Consider the following 25403-nt stretch of genomic DNA (forward strand, 5'->3'; position numbering starts at 1 on the left):
TCTCTGAATATTTTACACTGAAAAAGTACGGAAATTTTCTGATTTCAAAACGGCCCTTCTATCACGAGTGCCCTCCTATTACAGGGGGCCATTCTATTTTTCCAAGCCCCTCTCGGAGGGTCCTTCTATTACCCATTTATTAAAGGGGTCCTTCTAATAAGGTTTTACGGTATACTCGTTTCAGGGATTAATTGATAAATCGAATTATACGTTTAATTTAAAACTGAAACTCATTAAAAAATAAAATTTGAGATGAAAAAAATGTCAGAAAAATTTCTTCGACTTTTCAGAATTTTTGTGATGGCAGTTTTTGGTATTTATAAAAATGATATCAGAGTTTTCTTTTCATATTTATCACTCTGGCGCTACAATTTTTTGAACCCCAAAAATTTCAACACATTCTATATCTTCTCATCTCTTTATTTCTCCACATATCCATTTTCTATTCTTCTTGAATTACTAGCGCTCCTTCTGTCTTCTTCTCATTTTCCGTTTCGTTCAAAAGATTTTACACTCTCTCAGAAAAATTCTTCCCATTTATTCCACTGTCCAAAAAATCTGAAAAGGCTGTGAGAGGGCCCTTTCAGAAAAAAAAGTGTGAAAGGGAGACAAAAATTTTCAGATTTATCCTTTTTCGTAATGTCCGGGTATTTTTGTTGTGCTTTTTTCCACTTGGATGTTTTTGCTGGAATTCATAGATTTCTCTCATTTTTGAATCTCTGCTAAAATTTCTAGATTTCTTAGGTTTCTGGAACTCCGGAAATTTCAAAAATTTCGGCGAGTTTTTATTTTCTAGGCTTTTCGATTTCCCGTCTTTAGAATTTTAGAGTTCCAAAAAACACATGCTTTATATATTTCCAAGTTTCATTCTTTCAAAAAATTTCTGGAATATTTAGTTTTAAGAATCAAAATCTGAGTCCTTATTTCTTTTTCCTAGAATCACCTGTTTTATGAAAATGTGATTATAATATTTTTTTTCTGAAAACTTACAGATCAAACATGTTTGACTTGCTTTAGCCTAATTGAATCAGAGAGAAAACTCTAATAATTTTCTATATTTGCACACAAAATTTTGCGCTTTTCGATTAATTTTTGGTTCTCAACTTTCCAAAACGTCAATTCCAAAACTCTCCATCTCTTTTTTTTCACTTATAATTTTCCTCATTAATTGTTCCCCAGCATGTGCCAAAAAGGTGCCTTCTACTTTTTTTTTGAATGTAGACAAATGAAAAAAATATTTTTTTTTATGTAGCAGATGTCTATCTGAAAAAGTAGAGAAAAAGTATATAAACGGGAAAAAACGGAAAGAAAAAATTGGAGAAAAATTGCGGCTAACTTAATTGAGTAAGTGCGTCCAAGTTCTTTTTTTTCCAATGCTCTTCCCTTTTTTCTTCCATTTTTTTTCATACCACTTGACTTATTTTATATCAAAACTTTAAGTTCTTAAATGCATAAAGTTTTGAAAAGCCCCTGTAAGCAGATATTTGCAGATCAGAAGCAAGGAAATATTTTTCTGAAATTTTCCATTTTATAGGTGTCAAGACAAACAAAAAAGCCCAAAACGTTTTGAAGATTACGTTAAACAAAAGAAAATGTTGGGAAATGAAATGAAACTTTCGAAAATTAAACTTTTGACTCTTCTTTTTCTCAGCCTTCTCAACTTTTTCCCCTACGAAAGTTTTTTGGAACACATGGAAAAATGAGTCATCATTTGTTAAATATGCTCCTCAAATTTTCTATTTGACCTATTTTTTGAATATATTTTTTATATAAAATTAGGTTCACTCTTCCAACTATATCCATTTGAAATACACATCGTTTCCTTTTTTAATTACATTTATTCCAGTTAATGCGAGTTCGAGCATCGTCCTATTGTCACATGGATGATAGGATTCCATTTCTGACGCCACAACTCAATAGCCACAGTCATAGTAGACTGTCAGCGGAAACCGAGGCGACAAGTGGTGAGTAATTTTTTAAAGATAACATTCAGAACATTAATCTCTAGTAGAAAAGGTAAAAACAATTTTTAAAAATATAATTTACCTCGAAGACTGTTAGTGCAGGTGTAATTTCATAGATTTGACGAGAAGATTTCTAAAAATAACCTATTTGTTTTGTTATCCTATTTTGTGTATTTTGAAGATAATGTGAATGGAAAAATCACATTTTCACCACGATTTTTGTTTTACCAAAAATTGAATTGTTGCCATAAAAATTTTCTTTGCGAGCTACAAAGAATGTGATGTTTGGAGAATTTCCTGGTTGAATTCCCAGTAAAAATAAGAAAAGAATCTGAAAACGAAAAACTTATCTGTAAATCAAAAAGTATTTCGAAGTTGTTTGGAGGGTAGGCGAAAAAGGTAATATTTGAGTTCGTTCGTAATAACTCAATTTCGAAGTTACAGAAACTTTTGTGTTCTTCGAAATATTGAAAAACTGGAAGTTTTTTGGAAACTTTAAAAAATTTTTGAAATGGAGTACTTCATTTTTCAGCGAGAGCTTTGATTGTGCTTTCGCTCAAACCAGCATGAAAATTTACTTTTCCATTCAAACCAGAATCAATAACAACACCAATGCCATTTTTCTTCTATTCCTGATACCCAAAGCACTATTTCTGTTCATCAGATATTCAGACAAAACACGCATACGCTCTTTTCTTTGTCTGCACTACTAATTTATGTTCTTACACAATGACTTTTTGATCATCATGAGCCAGTACATAAAATTTTTAGGTTCCGCCTCATTCTTTCTTCTCTTCATTCATACGTGAAGCCAAAATAGAACACTGAAAACATTTTTGGAATTTTCAGACACATTTTCATTCGAAAAGAGGCCACAACATTTTTGAAAACTACTATATTGGATTGCTTTGTGTTCAACAATTTTTTTTCAATTGTGCAATTTTTTCTCACTTTTTGATTTCATAAATGGGATGTGTACAACTAACAAATTTTCCAGCCTCACTTTCATTACATAACTGATTTTGGTATGAAAGCTATGCATTTTTGACACACTTTTCAAAAAAAAATTAGCGATAAACTTTCATTTATAATTTCCGGATTTTCAGAAATTTCGGAAATTGATTTTTTTCAAGGCTCAATTTCCTGTTATAAAAAGTTTTTCAAACAAGTTTTGAAATTTGGAATTCGCAGAATTTTTGAAAACCTAAAATTCCGAGAAGCATGCACAAATGTTTTCTAAAAAGTGATTTTTTTTCTTTTCCCTAAAATTCATTAGTTCTAATGAATCGTAACCGGATATTTCAATGCATCGCGTGACCTAAAAATTCTTTGTAAAAAAATCGTATCAGTTTTTGAATAAAAATGAAACTTTATACATTTGCACAATAAATTCTCTTGTTCTTTACAAAAAAAGAGAGTCATCCAAAATATTTTATGAATAAGTAAATCCATCTAAAAAATATCTATACATTTTCTAGTTATAGGATTTTCAGACAAAGATTTCCTGAGACAATTTTTGTATTTTTTTTTTGTAGACTTATATAGTCACGAGTATCAGAGATTTCTGATCAAAACCCATTTCTGGTTGAAATTCCAGAACAACTGAATTCATGATTTTTTGAAAAATAGGGTCTACTTTTTTATTGTATTTCAAAGTTTCTGAAAACATTTTTCATTTATTTTTTTCTCTAGGAATCTAAAAAAGTTGTTAGAAACTAGGGTAGTGAATACTAAGCTGACAGCATATGAAAGCTATGAAAGGGTGTCATAATCCGGGCTTTTTCCTCATCCTCATGTCTCACGCTTTTTTATTCTTCCACCCGGTTCCTCCCGTTTTCTCATAATTTCTCATTTTTCTGTTCGAGAAATGGATGAGTTATACTTGTTTCCGCGTTTTTCTGATACTGTAATAGAAGGTCCCCCATACTGTCAAGTTTGATCAATTATTTCAGCTCCTATGGGAGATATCAAAAATGTGTCACCTGATAAAATGCATAGGATAGGTATAATGATGAACAATTTATCCGTTGATAACTTTTTTATATCTTTACCAGGAACCGAGATAAATTGGCACAAAGTCTGAAATTAAGGAGCTCTTCTATTACAGGTTTTACGGTAAATCAAAGTCTTTCCAGCATTTCTGAACGGCAATTTCTTTGTTTTTCGAGTTTTCGAAAGATGTTTCTCGGTTTCGGTTTTGAAAATATTTTTTCTATTTTTTCCCGAAACATGATAGATTCTTTTCATTATTTTTTTCAAGATTAACTTTCAAAAATTTCTAAATTAAATTTATTCGTATATTTGAGTGCTATGTTTTTCTTTACATTCTCGCAATGCTTTTTGTATAGCGTAATCTCTGGAATTCAGTTTTTCAAATCAAATTCTTGGATTAACTTTCTCCAAAATTTTCTACCAAAACATTCTTTGTTCTTATTCCTTCAAAGTATTGCTCATATTTTTTCTCTATTTCAATATGTACTCCCCGTTATCCATCCAAAATATCTTTCGAAATCGTGCCAATGATTATCGTTATCACCAACTTCTCAACTCTAGTATGGCTCCGGCTCCTCCCCCTACTCATAGAATTCCACGTATTACAAAATGCTCATCCGATGGAGCGTCGCCACGTCATCGTCGTTATTCTACCGATCGTCCAAGTCTTCAAGTGTCTTTGTCTCATGAGACGCGAAGAAAAAGAAGTCGGCTGATAAGAACCAGAAATGTGCAGAGTGACAGTCGAAAAAGTTGTACTAGTAAGGCAAATTTAAATCTAGTTGGTCACCGAATATCTGAAAATAACTGAAAACTAGCTAAAAAACCTAGAATATGTCTCGAAACTCCAATAGGTTATCATTTAGTTGAAAACGTTGAAGTTGGTCTTCATTTGTTATGCAGAGGTTTTTTTTAATTTTACAATTAACAGTCAAAAAAAGTCAAATTTAAAATAGTAATGATCTACCAAACCAACTAGAATTTTTTCAGGCAACACCCTCTCGAGCTCCCTCTCCACCATTCCGATAACCGGTCAAAAATCAACGGTATCACCAAGTCGAGTCCTTGTCAAAGGACATACCGTGTCCACGTGTACTCCAAGATTCGGGTGAGTAATATTCTTATCATTGAACATTCTGTCTTTAAATTTTCCACGGCAAAAAATTGTCACCTGGGGTTGAGAAAAATTTGAAGGTTGTGAGAATCTGGTTTCTGATGCCAATAGGTTTTTTCCGGGAACAAATGTGGAGAGAGAGATAGAGATCAGAAGAAGTGAGAGAATTAGAGAAGAAAAACAGGTGGAATAATTGAGCCGCAAGAAAATTGGCTTTGCTGCTGACTGACGCCACGGAATTGACAATTTTTCAGTGCAATTTTCGGCTTGTGCCCTAAAAGTCTGAAATTCCCTCTCTCCGTGGAGAAGTCAATAAGTCAATTTGCATTGCATAATTTTATTTCATACCACAGCAGCAAATTTCTTCCTATTTATTGATCCGAATATTTTAGCACGAGCCGTTCTGATATTCTGAAATTTTAGAATTTTCTGAAACTTTTCCATTTTACCAACGAGACATGCTCAATTACCCATGTTTTTTGCCATGTTTTTCGAAAATTGAATTCTTAATGAATCGACATTTCTCAGAAATTCCAGGTATCTTCAAAAAGTTAGGGAACATTTCATTTTTTAAAAATCAGAGATTCTGGGAAAATACAGAAATTTAGAAAAACTTGATTTGTCTGTTTTTTTAAAAATATTGTACGAATTTAAAATTTGATTAAACACTTCAGGAAATCACAAAAGTCAAAATATTTTCAACACCAAAATCGATGTTTCTATTCCGAAAATTGTAGTTCATGAATTTGAATTCTGCATTTTTGTATCATTACTCTTCAATCTGGCATTTTCTCTTACGTTCCAGACAAGTTTTGAAACTTATATTCTAAAAAAATGTCTCATTATAACTTTTCACAACATCTGTTGTTATTTTTTGCATTATCTCTATCTTACAAAAAACACAACAGACACGCAATCTATCATCACCATTTTGGTTAGAGGAAGGTGTCAAATTTCAACATTTTTGCTCACATTCATTTTTAGATTCTATTTCTGAGAAAGCTTCTGGAAAAAAAATGAAAGAACAGAAAAAAATAGAAGAAGAACAGTAGAAAATTGAGGCTATAAAAACGGGCATGGAAGGCTTCCAGAAAAGTCATTCAACTCCGAATTTTTATGTGTGTTCTTCTTTTTTTTTCTTATCCCCTAAAATTTGAAGATATCCTGCCAGAAATTTATCCGGCTTTTCAAAATTGCCACATTTCTTTTTCTTTTTCTTTGTTCTCGATGGCATTTGATCTGAAAATATATCCTTGAGCTAGAAAATGCAATTTTGATTTCTGACATTTTTTGCTTTTGGGAGTATCTGATTGATTCAAACTTCTCAATTCCAAGTTTTCTGAACATTTAGATTTCATGACTGAGTTCATAAAATTTAGAAATTACTGATTTACGGAAATGTGAGCTTCTTTTTTTTCTAAATTTTGCAAGTCCCTCATATCAAGAACCTTCCTTTTGCTATTCATTTTTCCCTAAAATCACCGAATTCAATTTTTTGTATTTTCAGTTTTGTTTTGACCACTTGCCACCACCAAACTCTGAATTTCAATATTTCTCATCAGAGAATAACAAACTTTTGTATCTCTAGAAAACCTCAATGATCCTCTATTTTGTACTCTTCTCAGAATTTCGTCACATCATTTTGAATCTCCAGATGCCGTGGGCGTCATCATCAGATGTCTCATCTGAGGATGCGTATCCAATGCGACCTCTTCCGAAACCTGGGGCATTTCAACGACGGTCTCCAAGAATGCCAAAATATTCGGATACTATTTTGCACACGTATTCGTGCCGAAAATTGTGAGAAAATCGAGTTGAAATGTTGAAAACCAGTGTCGAATTTAGAAAAAAAGCTGGCTAATGACCAATAATTGACGAAAATCAGGAAATACACATTTTAACCTAACTAAATTTATTTGTAACAACACATAATTTAACTAATAAGGTAAGAATTTGATTCAAAGGATTAACCTTGACGATTCAGCGTAAATCTGGCTTCAAACATCACTCTACTATCTACCCATTTCTCTTTCACTATCAATCTCACTCTCAATAACAACCAGAGCTCCACCCAAAAATCTATTTTCGGACTAAGTACAAAATGAAAAATGTCCATACCAATTTTATTAATTTCCGGACGGACACAAATCTAATTTCCTTTGCTCCTCAACCTTTCTGACATCACTTATCATATCAAAATGGGCGGAGCCTAACAATTTTTTTTATATTTTGGATCAACTTTTCATTATTATTCACAACACTTTCTTCTTCAGCTCATTTTGAAAAAGAAACTAATCTAGCAAAAAAAATCAATGGGACGTTCGTTCCGACTTTGTAAAAAAAAATTGCCCAACACCGGGAGATGTCGGTAAGATTAAGAAAATATTATCGACTGAAAAAATGTTTGTCGATGTTTATAATTACTGTAATTAAAGGTCTACATCAATTCCGGCTCCACTGGATCGTCGGCAAGGGAGAAGTTGCGAGTTCCACACATCCGATGAGGATCGACACGATCGTTTTGATAACCCGATTGCTCAGGTGAGAAATTAGAATTTCAGGTGGAAATTAACTGAGAAGTGAATAGAATTTTTAAATTAGTTAACTACGAAATTATATATAAATTGCAGAAGGCAGAGTGAGTCAAACTCATTATAATGATTAAAAAAAACAAGGAATTAAAATAATGATGTATTTCACATATGCGCTCATGATAATAAAGTTATCAATGTTTGATCTGAACCTGGACCGAGCGGGAGGCTCTAAGCTTTACATGCTGAAAGCGTTTATTCAGTCATGACCACTAAGCCCTTTTCGTGTAAAGTATGGATCTAACAAACCTATGTAACCATGTTTTATGTCATTTTGCAATATCCATTCTGAAAATAGTTATGAGCTAGAAGGGCAAGGAAGTTTGTCCAATACAGTAACTTCACCTTTCCATTCGGGATTCAAGTTACTTAGTTTTTTGAATACATTTTTTTGAGTTCTACATTATTCAAATTTAACTGCGAATTCTGTGGAGTTACAAACAAAAATGCTAAAGGACCTTGGTCAACAAGACCGCCCATGTATAACTGATACGAAATGAAATAGTATCATCTTCAGACTGAAAATCAAAAGTTACGATAAGACTAAAGAATTCGATTTTTAACAATTTATCCCTTTTAAAGTAACACTTCTAGCCTTCACTGAGTAAAAGAAAATTTTATTTGCTCTCACCCAAACTCTGCCCTCCTCAAAAACTAATATTTTTTTCCCTAAAAGTAAGACAAAGTTTTTTACCACCACTTTTCTTTCGGTTCACCGAGCTCATTGATTTTATTTTGAATGCTCCTTAAGATTCGAATAAGGCTCAATGTTTCCTTTTTTCCCATTATTTGATCATTCAGGCCAACATGAAAATTTTGCGTGAGGTAATTAGTGTCCTTCGGTTGAAGACGTCGTGTTTGGAAATTTGAGAGCTGAAAAATTGGAGCATCCGGAGAAAGACATGAAAAATAAATTGAACCAATTTCCTCGTTTTTTCTCATTCTCATTTTCGTTGTCCCAATTTTTCCCGAAAATTCTTGATAGCTTGGACACTTTTTTTAAAAATATTTTGAGAATGGAAAATGCAATAACTGACAGATTTAGTCATCTTGAATTTTGAATTCTTCGAATACTAGAAAAATATTAGCCGTTTTTTGCAATAACTTCAAATTTCCTGGTTTTCTCAGATTTTCAGAGATTTGTGAATCTTTGATAATGTTTTCTAACTTCTCAAAGTTTTAATACTCACCTGAAATCTACCAAATTTAATTATTTTTTATCAGACTTTCAGCTGTTGAACAAAAAGGACTCGAAAAAAGTTGTTCTCCTCTAAACTTTTTCATTCTCAACTTTTTGTCTTTTTTCTTTCTTTAGTTTCTTCTGGAAGTGTGAAAATATGATTTCCTTTATTCAAATTTACTTTGTGTCCCGTCCGCTTTTCTCGCGTTTTTGCCACCTTTTCGAGAAGCGAAAAAAAAACTGACGACACTTTTTTGTTCTTCCGTTCTTCTGCTTTTTTCTTAGTTGTCTGCATTTTTGTCATCCAAAAAGAATTCAGAACGTCTGATGAACTCACCAACAGATTCACCATTGAATCGAAGAAAAACGGAGCCACCAAAACGGGTTTTAGGCTCGAAAAATGGGTCACTGTCAGTGGCTACTGGAGAGAAGAAAGATGAGGGGAGGGATAGGGCTTTTTCCATGTATTCGGTGAGCTATAATCAATTAATGTGTTTGAAAATTATTTACGATGGAATACTCAAAACAACTATGTTAACGATTAAAAAATAACTTTTCAGGTCTCCTCAGATATTCTCCGTGTTTCTGGGTACACTCAACAATTCCGGAGCCTTCTTACCGCTCGTTTTTTGCCGCGTCGCGAATCCACACCAAATGTCAATGTTGAAATGGCGACTGATGATGAGACAAAAGCTGGTTAGTTTGGGAACTTTTCAAACTTAAAAAATCTTTCAATCTCATTGAAGGGTTTTCTGTACATTATACAGTGTAAACTAAGGAGTTCAAGATGAGCTCCAAAACCGGAAAATGGACCTTGATAATACGAAAATTCGATTTCTTAGTCTTGGGATAATTGCGGAATTTTCCTGAATAGCGCGTCATGTTTTTTAAAATGTAAAATCATGTTTTAAAAATATTGAACAATATACTTCAAAATTTTCAAATGTTCAGTCTGATATTTTCTTTTGTGTTTTAGAGCTTTTCTGTGGGACCCTCCAGGTCCCAGAAGAACACTTCTAAAGGATATTTTTATGTTATCTCCTGTTCAATCTATCTCTATTTCTCCTGCACATCCTTTTACACTTTTTATACAAACGTAACACTTCACGACAAATAAGAAAAAATAAGGAGAAGAAGAAGAAGGGATAATCCGTTTCTCCTTTTTTCAGAAAGGGATAATGGCACTAAGGAAATATTTTAGATTCGGAGACACAGATTACACTTTCTTCGTGTCTCCGAAAAGAAGTTTTATCTTTTGTAATTTTTTTCCTTGTGTTTTTTTGTTTTTAATTGTTCATGATGTGAATAAAGAAAAAAAAACAAAATATCTATCAGTTTAAGAACCACAAGGTTTTCTTTTTCATAATCCTTTCATTTCCTTTATTGATCCTTTCCTCACTATCAGGATGAAATTCCGTTTAGTCTATTTCACCATGAACACTTTCTTCTTGAGCTTCTGCAGGTTTTTTTCAAGAAAAAGATTGATTGAAATTCAAATTTCAGTTTTTTTTTCAGGAAAAAAACTTCTTAGAATTAATCATCCTGAAAAGAAATCGCATAATCCTGAAAAAACATCCTGAAAAAAATGTCTTTTTTGTTCAAAAAAAAATTATAGAGAATAGGGGGAAAAGAAAAGAAATCTCTTTTTTTCTGGGCATACGTCTCGCTTTCCCTGATAATCAGAACCGCCCCGGCACCGAGTCAATAATCCTGATAAGATTACTTCTGCTTTCTCTCCTCGTTTCGCCTTTTCTCTTTTTTTTCTTGGCCTTGGAATCCATCTCCTGTTAAAGGCGCATGTGATATTATACTTTGATATGTCACTGGATTTTTCCTCAGTTCATTTGATTATTGAAACAACTTAAAGATCTTAGTTATGAATATCGTAAAACCTGTAATGGAAGGGCCCTCTAATTTTAACTTTGAGCCAATTTATCTCGGTTCCTGATAAAGATATAAAAAATTTAACCAATAAATTGTTTATAATAATATCCTTTACATTTTATCAGTTGACACATTTTTGATATCCCTTACAGGGCTGTGATAATTGAGCTCAAACTTGACAGTGTGGGGGGCCCTTCTAATACAGGTTTCACGGTATAACCATTCAAAAGCTGCTTACTTAGATTCTCGAAGAAATTTCTGGTAATTTTCAAAATTCTTTTTTGGTTCTAAGACCGATGATTGGCCTTCTTTGGACCTTTTTTTAGACCTTTTTTTTCAAAACAATCGCTTCCATAGAATTCAGTGAACTCTTGTTCTAAAACTTGTAGAGAACTTCAACTAAAAAGAAAACTTCAATTTCACGAAATGTTGACGATACAGTTTTAGGAGTTCTTTTACTACAGGAGGCCTTACTATTTTTGAGTCTTTCTCGAAGGACCTTTTTGTGAGAGTCTTGATCCTAAAAAAGTTATATTTTCATATGATCCTCTGGTCTACCACAGCAATATATGACAATAAATCCTCTATTAAAACTGGGCGGAGCTTCCTACTATTTTCTATTTTTTTGAAAAAAAGGGTAAAGGGGATAGTGAGGGAATGAGGTGATATTCGAGAAGCGGTGGACTAGAAGAGAAGAAAGAAGAAGAGCACTCAGTTGTGTGTGCATACCACTGCACACACGCAACCAACGGGACGCTTCTTCTTCTGGTGCTTCTTCTTCCGTTTTTTTTCACTCCTCTTCCTTCCAGTTTCCCACTTATATATAGTTAAGTCCTCCCACCTTCTGTAATTTTCTACTTATAGCCATATAATTGTTACACTAAGTTATAGAACTGTTAAAAGAGGTTTGAACTCAATTTGCTTTTTGAAAAAGCGGCGGTGTTTTGAAAAAGCATTGTTATGTTAAACTCTTGTATCAAACATTTTCCTAATCCAGTTATAAGACTAGAATGCTCCAGTCACTTCAAATTACTCGTTGTTTTCCTTAAACTTGAAATTAAAATTGTCTGCACCTAACTTGTTATTTGTAAGTAGGTCGCTAGACTTGTTCAGTATTGTAAATAATTTTTCTGAAAATTTATCTGCTAAAAATACAAAAAATTAAATATTTTTGAATTGTCATGAGATAAGCTAAACTACCTTCTCTGTAAAATTTTTCACCCTAAATTACTGTTTAGTCAGTTTTCGAAAAATTGGACTTTTTCCTGTTTTCGATTTTCTCAAAGTGTCTATCACACTGTGCGATTTTTCACCCATTTGAGATTGAATTCAAATTTAGTCCAAATTTTCAATTCTACCAGTTCTCTAGGTATCTCCTATTCGGTTCACCAAACATATTTTCTTGCTCATTTTAATATTTCACGTCACCTTTTTTTGTATTCTTTCACCTCTTATCTTCTATTCATTCCAGACTTAAATTACCCGCCAAAAACCTGCCTCGTTTTTTGAAACCAGGTCAATATTCTCCAGTAACCTGAGATCTTTTCACCATCACCACGTCCATAATAATTCAAACTGAACCCGACGATTCCGCCTCAACAGCTTTCGCTCGACCTGCATGGCTGTCCCCCCGAATCAAAGCTCGCCGAGCACAACGATTTCTCTCGCGGCTCACATCGACGGCGAACACGTACAATGAGTCAGAAGAAGTCGTCGCGTCGACGGCCCAGCGAGCTGAGCAATGGAACGTCACCATCGATGTCTTCCGCGAGAAAAACCAGTTGCCACGTGGCACCGCCTAGAAGAAGCACCTTGGCGCCTGGATCTACCGCCCTTATGGCCTTATCGCAATTTGATTCCAGAAGGTTCTCGACATTTGACGGGCCGCTTCGAAGGAGTAGTACGAGACGGAGAGTGATTAGAAGCGATCCTAAACAAATTATTCATATTTTTACTAATCCATGTAAGTCAAATATATGTATATATGCTTTTTTTTGGTCACTTTAAGCCACAACGCAAAAAAGTGAAACCTGATAGTTCGCTCCTTCCTCTCCATTATTTTGTTTATTCATGAACACTATCTAGCACGTCATGTGAATATGGAATGGAAAGTGTCTAGAATTGAAAATTCAAAAAAAAAGAGAGAAATTCCACTCAGCTATTAACTCCATCTGTAAAAAAAGCCACACCTAATAGCAAAAATAATAAGGAGGACATCGGAAGAGGTGTAACTTTTTCTTCGAAATGGCTTGAAGTATCACCGTGAGGAGAGGCTTGTCATACTGACGAAGAAGGTATAATGTATGCTGTTCAGCTTCTCTGATCGACCTGTAGCTCATTTTCAGAACCTATTTTTTCAGGGTGTTTAGCTAACTTTGAGGAAATACTTGACAGAGTAAAATTACACGAATATTTAAATCGCCTACAGTGTGACGGAAAGAAGTTCATGTCTTGAAGTGTTTCACACTACTTTTAGGTTTTTGGAAGTTTTACATTCAATATAATTCTAAATGTTCAGACTTCAAATATTTGCCTGAATGAACAGAACTCGTTACGGCCTAGTTGATCTTGGCGGGCATGTCAACCAAGGTTGTTTACTTGTCTTCATTATCCAGTATAGATTTTTTCGAAATATTTATATGTCATATCATTTTTAGCTCTTGAAATCTCCTTCTGTTTTCATTTTGCATCAAAAACTTGAGTTTGATGAAGGTTGAGAGCCAAAAATTTAACATCAAATACAATTTAACATCAAATACAATCTTTGTTCATAAGTTTACAGTTTCGCAGTTTTTGAATTGTGAAGTGCAGACCTGAAAATCACTATGAAATAACATACATATATCTTTATTTTTGAGTCCTGAATACTCCGTCTTTCTTTGCATGGAGCGCAATTTATCAGGTAACTTTTAGAAGATAGTTTCAAGTACACTTTGCTTTGAAGAATTCTTTGAATCCTGGAATCCTGAAAATTGCACAAAAATCTGATTCTTGTTGGAAATTAGATCATTCTGCGCAACTAATTGTAAGAATGTTTTAGTGTTCTCCACAATAACGATTACTCAACAAAAAACTCAACAAAAATGAATTTGGGAAACAAAAAAAATAGGAACCACCAGAAATTTGTAATACTTTGGGGTTAATCCTGGAAGAGGGTAGTCTTGACGGCGGCGTCATTTCGAAGAAAGACGGGATTTAAAAAAAGGGACCAATAGTAAGGAAATATAGCATTGTTAGTTCAAATGTTCTTTTTCATGAAGGCGCAAATTTTTTTTTCGATTTTTTCAGAACTTTCGAAATCGTAAAAATCTAGAATCTTTATAGAAAATCCTAATTTTTTATTCACCATAATGAGCAATTTCCGCACCATTACCTCTGCAGAATCTTCTTTTTTCTGTGCCACTGAGATAAAAATCACGTCCTCTTTCCGTTTTTCCTGGAAAAAGTTGTCTTCTGTTTACGGAGATTTGTTTAGCGGGGTTCAATTAGGCTTATTCGAGGGGCAAAGAATGTATTTTTATAGGGTTTTCTCACGTTTTCAAAGTTATTTTCTAGAAAGGCCCGATAGCTCAATAGTTAGAGGGCTAAAACTGAAAATTTACAAAATCTCGATTTTTCTAATTAATTAACACAAATTATATGTGAGCATTGTTTTTAAGAATTTTGAAGTATTACCGAATTTCTGAATTGGAATTCCAGAATATCATTTCTAACATTTCAATATATACTGAAGGTGTGTGTAGAAAATTAAAAAATGTGCAAAATTGAAAAAAAAACCTGGTGAACCGTGTTTTTTCAATTCTGAAACTTCTATACTTGCAACCGCGCCTTTGCCGGGCCCTTCACGGGCCTTGCCATAGTTTCTTTTTGAATCAAAAATTCTTAGACCAAATTAATTAGATACGATAGAATGAATGCTACAAAATGATTCTATTTGGAAAATTGTTTCTTGTCTATGAACAAAGTTACAAGTCATAAAGTGGCCGAGGCTTGTAGCGTGGGCCCGGACCGGGCCTCAGTTTTTGTCTGTAACCGTGTTCATAGACAAGACATAGTTTTTCAAATAATATCATTTTGTAGCACTCGTCATGTTCTATCATATCAAATTTAGTTGATCTGAAAATGTTGATTCTAAAAGAAACTAGGATCCCAGGAAGGCCCGGCAAAGGCCCGGTCGCAAGTATGATTTTTCCTAAGTTTGTTTTAAAAAAAAACCATCACAACATTTTTCCCCCATTTTTTGAGTTTTTCTTCCGAAATTAAATTATTAATACTACAGAAATATATCAACTTGTAATTTCTAGAAAATTCGATTTCCGACGAAAACTGATTCAATTTCAAAACTTGGCACTTTTGCACCTGGTTTTTTCTTGGAAAAAAATCTCTCAAAAGTGAACCGCCTAATTTCATATTTATCTAGGGTTCTATTTGAAAAAAGAGTAAACTTCTTTTCCAAAATAATATTTTTCAAATGTATTCAAAATGTCCCTTTTTACAATTTTTAGTCTTTTTAGTTCATCCAATAATACCCTCGATAAATTTTGAAATGAATATGCATGAGAAATAGGGGGTGTACAATTCTCAATTTTTGGTCAGAGAAACGTTTTGACCCAAATAGCAGAATTCTATAAAATTTAAATGTGTTCTATTTCGCCACTTTTTTTTTGTTTTACCAAGAAACTCAAGTTGAAAAAAATGGGCCTCTCGGTCATTGTCCAGAAATTAATCGCCCATTTTATTGTCTAGAATCTCTCTATTTCCTAAACTATTTCTCCTAAACCCGGTGCCTTTTTCTGTAATTAAAAACGGCTGGGTGCCCGCCCGCTACTCGGCAGCAACTCAGCCGCCGGCCTCCCCTAGCTCAAACTCCGCCTACTTTTCAGCTCATTTCTTGTCCTCTTCCTCTCTTGTTTTTCTTGAGATTCGGTCATTTCTGTTCTTTCTCTTTGGTTTGTGGCAACCAGAAAGAAATTTTCGTGGTAACCTGATTGCTAATCTTCGGTATTGTCAGAATATATGATAAAACTACAAGCACTCATCTTTGGATTGTGTTTCAATTCTGAGGCAAAAATATTGATTGAAGAAGGTTTGCAACATTCTTAGATATGGGAAGAACTGTAACTTTGAGTTTTCTAATTTTAAATTCTGAAAGTTCGATAACTTGGATGCTATGGATTGTGAAATCCCAAAATGGGTATTTTTCCCAAAACATCCGTGTTTCGATCTACAAGTGTTTGAAATTTTGATTTCACCAATTTGATTGTTTTTCTTGATTTTCCTGAACTTTGGAACTTCTGTACTTATGAAATGTTGAATTCCTTAACGCGAATTTTTGAATTTTTTGATACACTGATTCAATGTTTCTCCTACAACAAAAAGAAGGTCTTCTCTATTCCTCAGAGACCAGACCAATTTTAAAAACCAGTCATTATATAGTTTTTTTTTGAGAAACAAGTTCTAAAATTCGAGTTCTCCCAAAATTCCACAAAAATAGAGATCGAAAATTATGTTCCAACCGTCTGGGGAATTGAAAATCTTTTGCTTTTATTTTTGACGGATTCTCTCACTGTCAGAAAATTTTGGAGTTGGATACAACAAATATTTGAGTAATATGTGAAAATAAAAAAGAATTGTCAAAATTGTTAGATTCTGATTTTTCGAGAAATTCCGGATTCTAGAAAACATCTGACGTAAAAGAAAATTGAAGAAAATGAATGAACATTGAAGACATCTCAACTACCGTAAACACTTTAATATAACGCCACCCGGACCGTCCAGATGGCGTTCTATTGAGCCGATATATCTCACTTTTTTTTTGAATGATCGAAAAATTGTCAACTAATAAAATGTTTATCGTGATTACAGAAAATGAGATACATGAGCTCAAATTTGACAATTCAGGTGACGTTCTATTAGAGTGTTTACGGTATGCTGAACTTTCCTCTGTGAATTTAACATAGAGTATCCAGGTTTTAGGTTTTTTATTACTATTAGAGTGTTTACGGTATATACTGAAGGTGTGGGTAGAAAATTAAGAAATGCAAAATTCAAAACTATACAAATTTTCCAGGTAAAAAAGATAGAATCTCTAAAAAATTATGACTCCTGATATCAACATTCGTTTTTACAGACGATCGCTATGTGAACGGAGGTGTTCGTTTTGACAATGATGCAATCGAGGAAGGCTCGGCTTCTGGAGCCACGACTGGCCTTCAGACTCCACGTAAAATCGCCGGATTCAGAAGACGACAGAGTGGATACGGAATCGCCATTTCCAGGTGATTATAGAGGACATATAAACAAAATTGCGAGGGAACAAAGGGGTTTTTCTGAGTCACGTCATTTGGAATCTTTTTTCCTGCTTTTTTCAGCTTCAATGAGCATAGCATTCATCAGATAAAAAAAAACGAAAAATTGTGTTCTGCTGCACTTTAACCTCTTTTTTGAGCTCAGCATATTTTTTGGTTTTTTCATCACATGTTGAAGCAAAGATTTTAAAAGATTCTAGAGATAAGAAACTAATGTGAGAGACATTTTCGATTTATGGAAAACGGAAATTACACTGAAAAAGATAATTTAGGGGCTTTTTTCTAAAATGCTCTAATGTGTCATTTTTTCTCCTACGAAGTTCAGACCCAGAGTGACTCAGAATCTTCATGTGAAGTAGATTTTTTAAGTACATCATTTTTCTTCATACTTTCCCTTGAAACTTTGATTTTTCGAAATTCTATAATCCAGAATACGAAAAATTCAAAACTCAAATTCTAGCCGTTTTTCTTTTTTACTAGATCATGGATCCCTCTGGGTATCATAAAAATAGTGGTCCGCCCGTAGAAACTTCCTTCGAAAATTTTCTTTTTTGGAAATTTTTTTCCGGTTCCCAAAAGCCGGATGGAAGATGGATTTATTTTATTTTTCAGAAATGCATTCATAATTTCTCTTAGTGCTCCCGCAGCTTCAACCTTTTCAAGAAATTTTAGATTCATGAGAAATTTTTTTGTTAGAACGAAAAATACGAAATCTTTTAATCCATTTGAGAATGTATTTAAAAATTTTGGTCGTTTTCACTAAAAGTGAAATGTTATTCCAATTATTTTGTTTTTCTCGTTCAAAATTGTTTCAAGATGTGAACTTTATTTCAATTAGATGTTTCCTTCCCAACATGGCTTTTTTAAGCGTAAAAGAGAAAGGACCTAATCAAAAATTCATTTCGGTGCAGTTCTTTTCCCGGAGCTCCGGAAGCTCCACCCTGTTTTTTGGGTTTCGTGCTTTTTCTCACGGAGCACACATTTCCTGCTCACACAAGAACGAAAAATTTTGTTCTCTAATTTTTTATTCCAAAAAGCAAAAAAACATGACTATAATTTTTTTCTGGAATATTTCTACAATTTTCGCTCTCCTGATGCCATGGTTTTGCATAACACGAGATTTGAGGAAGATCGTGTACGTTCTCTGTGTGTTTTCAAAAATATCAAAATTGGTTCGATGACGAAAATAGTTTGAAAAAGAAAATGGTTTGAAAAAAGACGAAAATGGTTTAAAATTTGGATTTTCTTCATGAACGGAATCATTCAAGATTTATTCAGTGAGATTTAATTTTGGAATTTTGAAGTGCCTCGTGAAACATCAGATCTTAAAAATATTAAAACAGTTTCTGATACTTAGAACTTATAGAAACTTTTTAGAATTCATAGGGTTTTTTGTGCCGTTTGAAATATTTCCAGTGCTTTCTGACGTTTACAAATTTAGCCCGTATCTTCTCACAGCTCCAAAAGTAATTTCATTCTGGTCTTTTTCCACTTTTTCTCTGAATTTCTTTTCTTGGACGCTTTCTGACAACACAAGTGTCATTGACAAAATTGAATAAAAGAAAGGGAAAAGGGGCGGAGATTGATTGGATGGAACGATGAAAGAATTCTGACACTTTTTGTCTTCTTCTTCTTCTTCTTTTTCTACGATTTTCTATATTTCCCGAGAAGATTCTCTCCTTGAAAATCTGAGAGAAAAAGGATTCGGCTGGATCATTTTCCTTCCCTGTCTATTTATGAAAAGCTATGCTATCAGAGGAAGCGCTCACTGACCCGGAGCTGAATGTATTCTATTATCCACATGAATGGCGGTAATTCGAGTTTTAGGTTTTTTTTCAAGGTGTAAACATTTTTGAGAGAATCAGATGATTGCTTTTGAAGGTTTTAGATTCAGAAGTTTTATAAGTTCCTTAGAATGCATTGAATTTTTGACCTGATAAGTTTTTGTATTTGCACACTTTTTTGGTTTCTGAGTTCTAAGTTTCTGGTAACTCCTTTCAAATTTCCTATAGTTTTTTATTTTCAAATTTTCTAGAATTTTAGAACAAAAAAAAGTTTCAGCGATATCAAAACTAGAACATTTTTGAATCCTTTCATTTTTCCCGTAGTTTTCTTGAGTGTCACAAATATGGAACAACAGATGTCTCACTTCTTCAGACTCACATGAAAAATCCACATTTCGTGACAAGCCTTCTCAAATTTACATTCTCTATGAGAATATATTTCTGTGTCTAATGAGTCGAAAACCACGAGACACTTTGAAAAAAAAAATGAAATTGTATCTGAAAAAATGGACACAATTCTTTTCGATTCCTATATCTCTGTCTCTCTCTCTCTCTCAATTTTTCTCCTATATGAACTAAAAAACATAGGCGGAGCTTCAGAGAAATCAGAAGGCTTTCGCTATGCTTTCGCTCCTCATAACATCTGGTCATTTCGGATGAAAAAGTGTCAAACTAATTTAAAGTAAACATATTTGAACTTTCACTTCCCAGTTGTCCATTCCTCCAAGCTTATGATATTTCGAAGAAATTCGAAATCGAAGGATATTTTCTTATATTTTCAATCATAAAAAAGATGCGAATCTTCACACGAAAAACCATAGTGGACACAATATTCTTTTTCTTTGAGTAAGTAGCTTTCGAAATTTTGAAATTAAGATATTAGAAACGTTTTTATGTCTTTGTTTTGATTTTTTATAATTTTTTATCTTTTCAGCGACTCCACGGCCAAAATGAGATGTCGCCTACGGAAACAGTTGTTTATCAGACGGAATAAGGCAAGTTCGGATTTTAGGAGAAATCGGTATCGTGGGAAGTTTCCTGGAAAAAGTAAAGTCTGAAATTGGATAAAATATTTCGCACTAAATTCTGATTTTTTTGACACCAATGTTCACTTTCGTGTGACCTAGATGTTTTTTCACCAAAAATTCATCATCATCTTAGTTCGACATGACTTTTTCGTTTGGAAAGAAAGCCAAAAAAGCCAACCTCCAAAGAAATTGATTTATCTTCGGTTTTAGCACCTGCCCTATCAATTTCAGAAGAAGAAAAATTTTCATGTAATTTTATTTATTTATTTCATCGAAGAGTGGAATATGTATGTGCAAATTTAGTCAGCAGGTCACAAAACCGGAAAAAAACACAGTTAAAAAAATGTGGTCGGGTGGGTACAATAAAAAGCTTTTGGAATTAAACTTTTTTTGAAAATCCGCTAATTTCTAACTTTCAGGTCTGCGACATCTCCCTCTTCCTTGCAGTCCTTGGTCTGATCCTTGTCATTATCGACTCTGAACTTACAGCTCTTTCTGACTCTACCGGTGTTACAAAAGTAACAAATTTTCCTAATTACGCACTTAATACCAAGTTTTCAGGCTTCCCCCATTTCCGTTACCCTCCGTTCCGCATGTGTTGTCTCTACATTTTTTCTGATCTGCTGTCTGGTAAACTATCATGCGATTGAAGTGAAGATTGCGCTGATTGATAGTGGAGCGGACGATTGGCGAGTCGCGTTTAGTACCGATCGATTTGTGAAAATGCTCATTGAAGTGCTCGTTTGTATGATTTGTCCTTTTCCTGGCGAGTTTGAACCGGGGAAAATTTATTACGGTTTTAAGCACAATTTTCAGAAATTTCGATTTTTAGGCACTTTTAATAAAAACAAACATCGTCAAACTTTAACTGAATTTATGAAGTTAGAGACAGACAATAGTTAGGCTTATTCTTGTAGTTTTAGGAAAAAAAAGTTTACATGGGAATTCCAGAAGTCTTCTCTGATGGTCTCATGAAAATGCCATACATCAACGCGGACACTCGTCATGTCAAAATGATCAATGTACCTGTGGATGTGCTTCTATCTGTTCCAATGTTTCTACGCTCTTATCTCGTCTGCCGATTTATGGTTCTTCATAGCAAACAGTTTCAGGTAAATGCGCATTATTGTTTTTTGAGTGAACTATTAATATTCATATCAAACTGATACTGATACAATTTCCTGACAGACTACAAAACATTATTCAGGATGCCGCCACCCGCTCAATTGCCGCACTCAACCGAATCTCCATGGATTTCCGATTTGTGATCAAAACTATGATGGCCGATCACCCACTTCGCGTCCTCATAGTTTTCACTCTATCCTACTGGATGTGCATGTCTTGGATGTTCACACAGTGTGAAAGGTGATTATCTAATCCAATCATTCTAATTACTGCTAATTATATCCAGATACGACGGTCAACTAGACGTGGAGCACTACTATCTCAACTCTATGTGGTTTATAATGGTCACTTTTATGTCTATTGGGTACGGAGACATTGTGCCAAATACCTACTGCGGACGCTGCCTTTCGATTACTACTGGAATTGTGGTAATTGATGATGAATAGACAGTGATTGAGCTAACGATATATTGTTTTAGGGTGCTGGAGTGTCATCTGCTCTAATTGCAATAATTTCTCGAAAGTTAGAGTTATCTAGAGCCGAGAAGCATGTGAACAACTTTATGGCTGATTCCAAATTAACCAATCAACGGAAAAATGCAGCAGCCAGTGTGCTTCAGGAGACTTGGTAAGTCTAGCAATTTTTTTGTATATTTTGAAAATTTTGGATTTTTTTCGATTATTTTCAGCTAGATTTCGGAAATTGAAAAAGTTTCAAAAAGTCTTCAGGGAGAAAATCAAAAAGATTTCTAGACTAAATGACTGCATTTCAGGTTTATCCACAAGTACAAAAAGGCTCTTCACAAGGGTGACGATCTTCGTCTCCGCCACCATCAACGTCGTTTCCTCCACTCGATCAACGAATTTCGCCGAATCAAGTGGGATCAAAGGAAGCTCCAAGAGAAAGGGAATTCACTGTTGGATGTTGGGAAGTTACACAGTGATATGCATGAGACTCTCTGGGAGATGCATAGAACCCAAGATCACTTCATTTCTCAAATCGACGTGCTCACTCAAAAAATCATGGAACTCCAGATGACACTGAACACCAGACCGCCATGCTGTGCCCCTGCCAACACCTCATCAAACGACGCCTACTTCTCAACATCCACTCAAATCGGTACTGTTCTTCCTACTGTGGTTCCAGCCATTCCTCTCCCATCTCAATCTCCTATGCTTCATGCCAGCCAATCTCATCGTGAACCTCTTCAAATCTCTACCACTTCTCCATCTTCCAACGGACTTCAAAACTCTGCTTCGATTCCTAGAATCTCGGTTGGCTCCACATCCTCTTCGACGTCTTCTGGAGCATCTTCTGGAAATGGAAGCCTTCCTCAATGTACAGTAGATCAGTTGTCAAATTGTCCAACTGGAGGAATTTATGCGACTGTGACTACTCCTTTGATTTCAAGCTTTGAAGAAGTTTAAAACTCTGAATTTTTTTGTTTTCGACACGACTCGCTTCAAAATTAATTTTTTTGGTTGATTCGATATAGAAAATGGGAAATTTGAAAAAATCAAAAAACCAGACTTCGAATCACAGAAGTTGTTAATTCACAAATATTGTTATTTTCCAATTCTACATTTTCAATTTTTAGTCATCCCAAAATGTTTAATTTTTAAAAAGTTAAAATTCTTTGAATAACTGTATTTTATATTGTCTGTTCCTCTCAAACTATATTATCTTGCAAACAAATCTGTGATTCTAAATTCAAAAAATCCATTGAAAATTGTTATTTGAAAACTTTTTAGACGGATTTTTTCCTTCCATCATGATCTCCTATCGTACAGAATCCGGTGTTTTTTTCTTTTTCTTTTTTTTGCTCTAATTTTTTTCACTCTTCCAATTCTTCTCTTAGAATTATAAAACCTGCAATATTAAAATGTGATTTTTAATTCAAATTTGTCTTGTATTTTTGTTCTATTTTTTGAGCAATTGTTTTTGAATAAAACATATTTTAAAAATTTAAACAATACATTATCTAGGTTCTCAAAGAAAATACTTTAGAAGTGTTTGATTTATCCTGACTGGAATTGCCAATTCGATTTCCAGACTTTTTGAAAAATTTCATGATTTCCATCCGATAGTCTCTTATGAAATACATGGGAACCAGAGCATCCATGAATGGTTGAGTGGTGATTAATGGTAGAATAATAAGCTCAATCGGTCCCATATCTTGTTTTAGAATAGGAAAGCTGAGCAATATACCGGCTGGAATGAACATTAGGAAAACTGGAAATAGAGTTTGAGCAATGAGAGAACGAAAAAGCTGACGTTGCATTTCGTGAGTCTTCTGGGACACTTGTGTGAGATCTCGAGCGGATTTTAAGAGTTCAAAACGGAGACGAAGCCAACAGTACGCAATTATAGAAAACCCAGACGCCTGGAAATTTTAGAAGTTTTGGAAATTTCTGGATATCCTATATGAAACAATATTTTGATTTTAGAAGATATTTTTCAGCCATAACTTTGTACAAATATAAGATTCAGGCCTTTTTTTAATTCTGGAATTGCATTTTTTACTGAAATTATGTTTTAGTCGTTGTATTTTCAAGACTTCTTTTGAAACTCACAATAATAATTCCGAGATTCGCCAAAAATAAAAAATCCGGAATACTTGCATGATCTTCTCCAGTTGTTGGATTTTTTCTCTGAGATTTTTTTTTCGAATTTATCTTATGAGAAAGAAACTCACATAAAACCAAGAACTTGCATATGTGTAATCATCCCGATTCAATTCATAATTGGTCAACATTGTCTCTCTATAATAATTGATTTTTTTTGAAAATATTCTCGCCATTTTACCTAATGTGTTCTTCAACTACTGGATTCTCTCCAGCTACAAAAATTGCTACAATCCACCATTCAAGACTGATTACGAAAAAAATTGCAATTAAATAATTAAAGCTCGGAAATGTGAAAATTTCCAGTCGGTGGGGTTTACAAATGGCAAGAAAACGATATACAAAGTGAAAAACCAGTAGCATCATAATCATTCCATAGCATGAGCAATTAAGTGCTGGAAATAGTTTTTAAATGACTTTTTGATTCCAAAAGTTTACCTATAAAGCAGAAAGAAATTTTCCTTGGAAGCCCTAGAGAATTCCTGCTAAAAATTATGTAAGCACCATTGAAAAAGTGAAGCATTGGCTGGTTTGTTCCATCGATTATAGCGAAAACTATGCCAAAAATTGAAAAAATCAACATCAAATATTTATAATTTCCCATGGATCGGGGAGACTTTCGAATGATTAAAGCAATTAAAATGGAATTTGTGAAAATTGCCAGAAAGGAGTTGAGATAGCACGAAATTATGAGAAATATCATTTTGTGCATCAGTCTGAAAGTTTTGAATGATTGAGAGTTATGAAAAAATTGTGATGAAAGTTCGGAATGTCGGACTTTCTGAGGTTCAAAAGGCATTCAATATAGTGAAGTATTCAGTTTAAGGAACTTTGAGAATCAAACATCTATTAAAATTATGTTTCCTCAAAAAAAAGAAGTTTTTTCTCATTAGAAGTAAGAGTTTTGAAACCAAAAACCATATTTTTCCTTTTCCCCTGAGACTTCCGCACGGCTGATTTTGAAAATTATCAAATCATAAGACTCAGACATCAAGAAGGAAACATTGAGATTCCAAAATCATGTTTTAAGGATAAAATGAGGATAAATAGATCATACATTATAAGGAAAAAAACAGGAAATCATGAAATAGTTTGTTAGAAAATAGTTGGAAATCAAAAAGTTCTTGATCCAAATTACTAACACTGTTGTTAGAATTGAAAATTGAGATACCTAGATTTACCGTTAAATTTTTGATACTCTCAAACTTACAGAGGAAATAGTTTGATGATATAAGAGAAGAAAAAAAAGTTAAGGAAGTTTTAAGGACATGCATGAGAAACTTTAATGAGAACAGACTAGACTCATGATTAATGAAAAAAAAGATGATGAAACGAATGAGATCATAGTTAACATTTTGTGAAATTGAGAAATCACTATAGTTTTGAAGTGGAATAACCTACGTTCTTGAACAGCTTTTTCTAAATAGTTTTGTTTTTTGGATTTCTCCAATTCGAAGATCTGAAATGATCTTTCGACTGGAAAAAAGTTTTGATTTCTGAACATTTCAAAAGTGTTTTGAACATTGACAAGCGAAACTAAATAACTCATGAAGTAAACTTATATTGTAACTGATCACCATGAATAGGGAGCATGATTTGCCGCAAACTATAGTGAGGTTTCATTATTCAATGAACATGAAAAACATTGTTACTTTCTTTCCGGACAATCTCATATATGTACTGCTTCATTCTGTCTAGTGGTGGGTGGTTCTAAGACGGAGAACATTATAGAGTGACAGTTAAACGTTCACACTTAAAAGTAAAGAAAACCCACCTCATCCACACTGGAGTAATGTCTGCCAAATTTTC

At 33.8% G+C, this 25403-nt stretch overlaps 3 protein-coding genes across 3 annotated transcripts in view; 2 read left to right on the forward strand and 1 right to left on the reverse strand.

The window, feature by feature from the left end:
- Positions 1-1849: 1849 nt before the first annotated feature.
- Positions 1850-25403, forward strand: part of CBG05672 — a gene marked incomplete at both ends in the record, with an annotated part of 28550 nt that continues 4996 nt past the window's right edge. The window contains 8 exon segments of the mRNA XM_002638574.1: positions 1850-1964; positions 4947-5064; positions 7506-7620; positions 7625-7631; positions 9185-9312; positions 9402-9537; positions 12302-12688; positions 16856-17003. Of these exon segments, the coding sequence (XP_002638620.1) occupies positions 1850-1964; positions 4947-5064; positions 7506-7620; positions 7625-7631; positions 9185-9312; positions 9402-9537; positions 12302-12688; positions 16856-17003 (1154 nt within the window).
- Positions 19324-22397, forward strand: CBG05673 (the record flags this gene model as incomplete). The annotated part of the gene is made up of 11 exons (XM_002638575.1): positions 19324-19481; positions 19529-19663; positions 19752-19864; positions 20077-20198; positions 20265-20363; positions 20407-20743; positions 20797-20957; positions 21053-21210; positions 21257-21398; positions 21449-21597; positions 21743-22397. The coding sequence occupies 11 exons, from the start codon at positions 19324-19326 to the stop codon at positions 22395-22397; spliced, it is 2229 nt and encodes a 742-aa protein (XP_002638621.1).
- On the reverse strand, positions 22952-24297 carry Cbr-str-93 (the record flags this gene model as incomplete). The annotated part of the gene is made up of 5 exons (XM_002638576.2): positions 22952-23353; positions 23544-23621; positions 23666-23732; positions 23776-23989; positions 24033-24297. The coding sequence occupies 5 exons, from the start codon at positions 24295-24297 to the stop codon at positions 22952-22954; spliced, it is 1026 nt and encodes a 341-aa protein (XP_002638622.2).

Source organism: Caenorhabditis briggsae (genome assembly GCF_000004555.2).
Source record: "Caenorhabditis briggsae complete genome, chrV, whole genome shotgun sequence".
NCBI lineage: Eukaryota > Metazoa > Nematoda > Chromadorea > Rhabditida > Rhabditidae > Caenorhabditis > Caenorhabditis briggsae.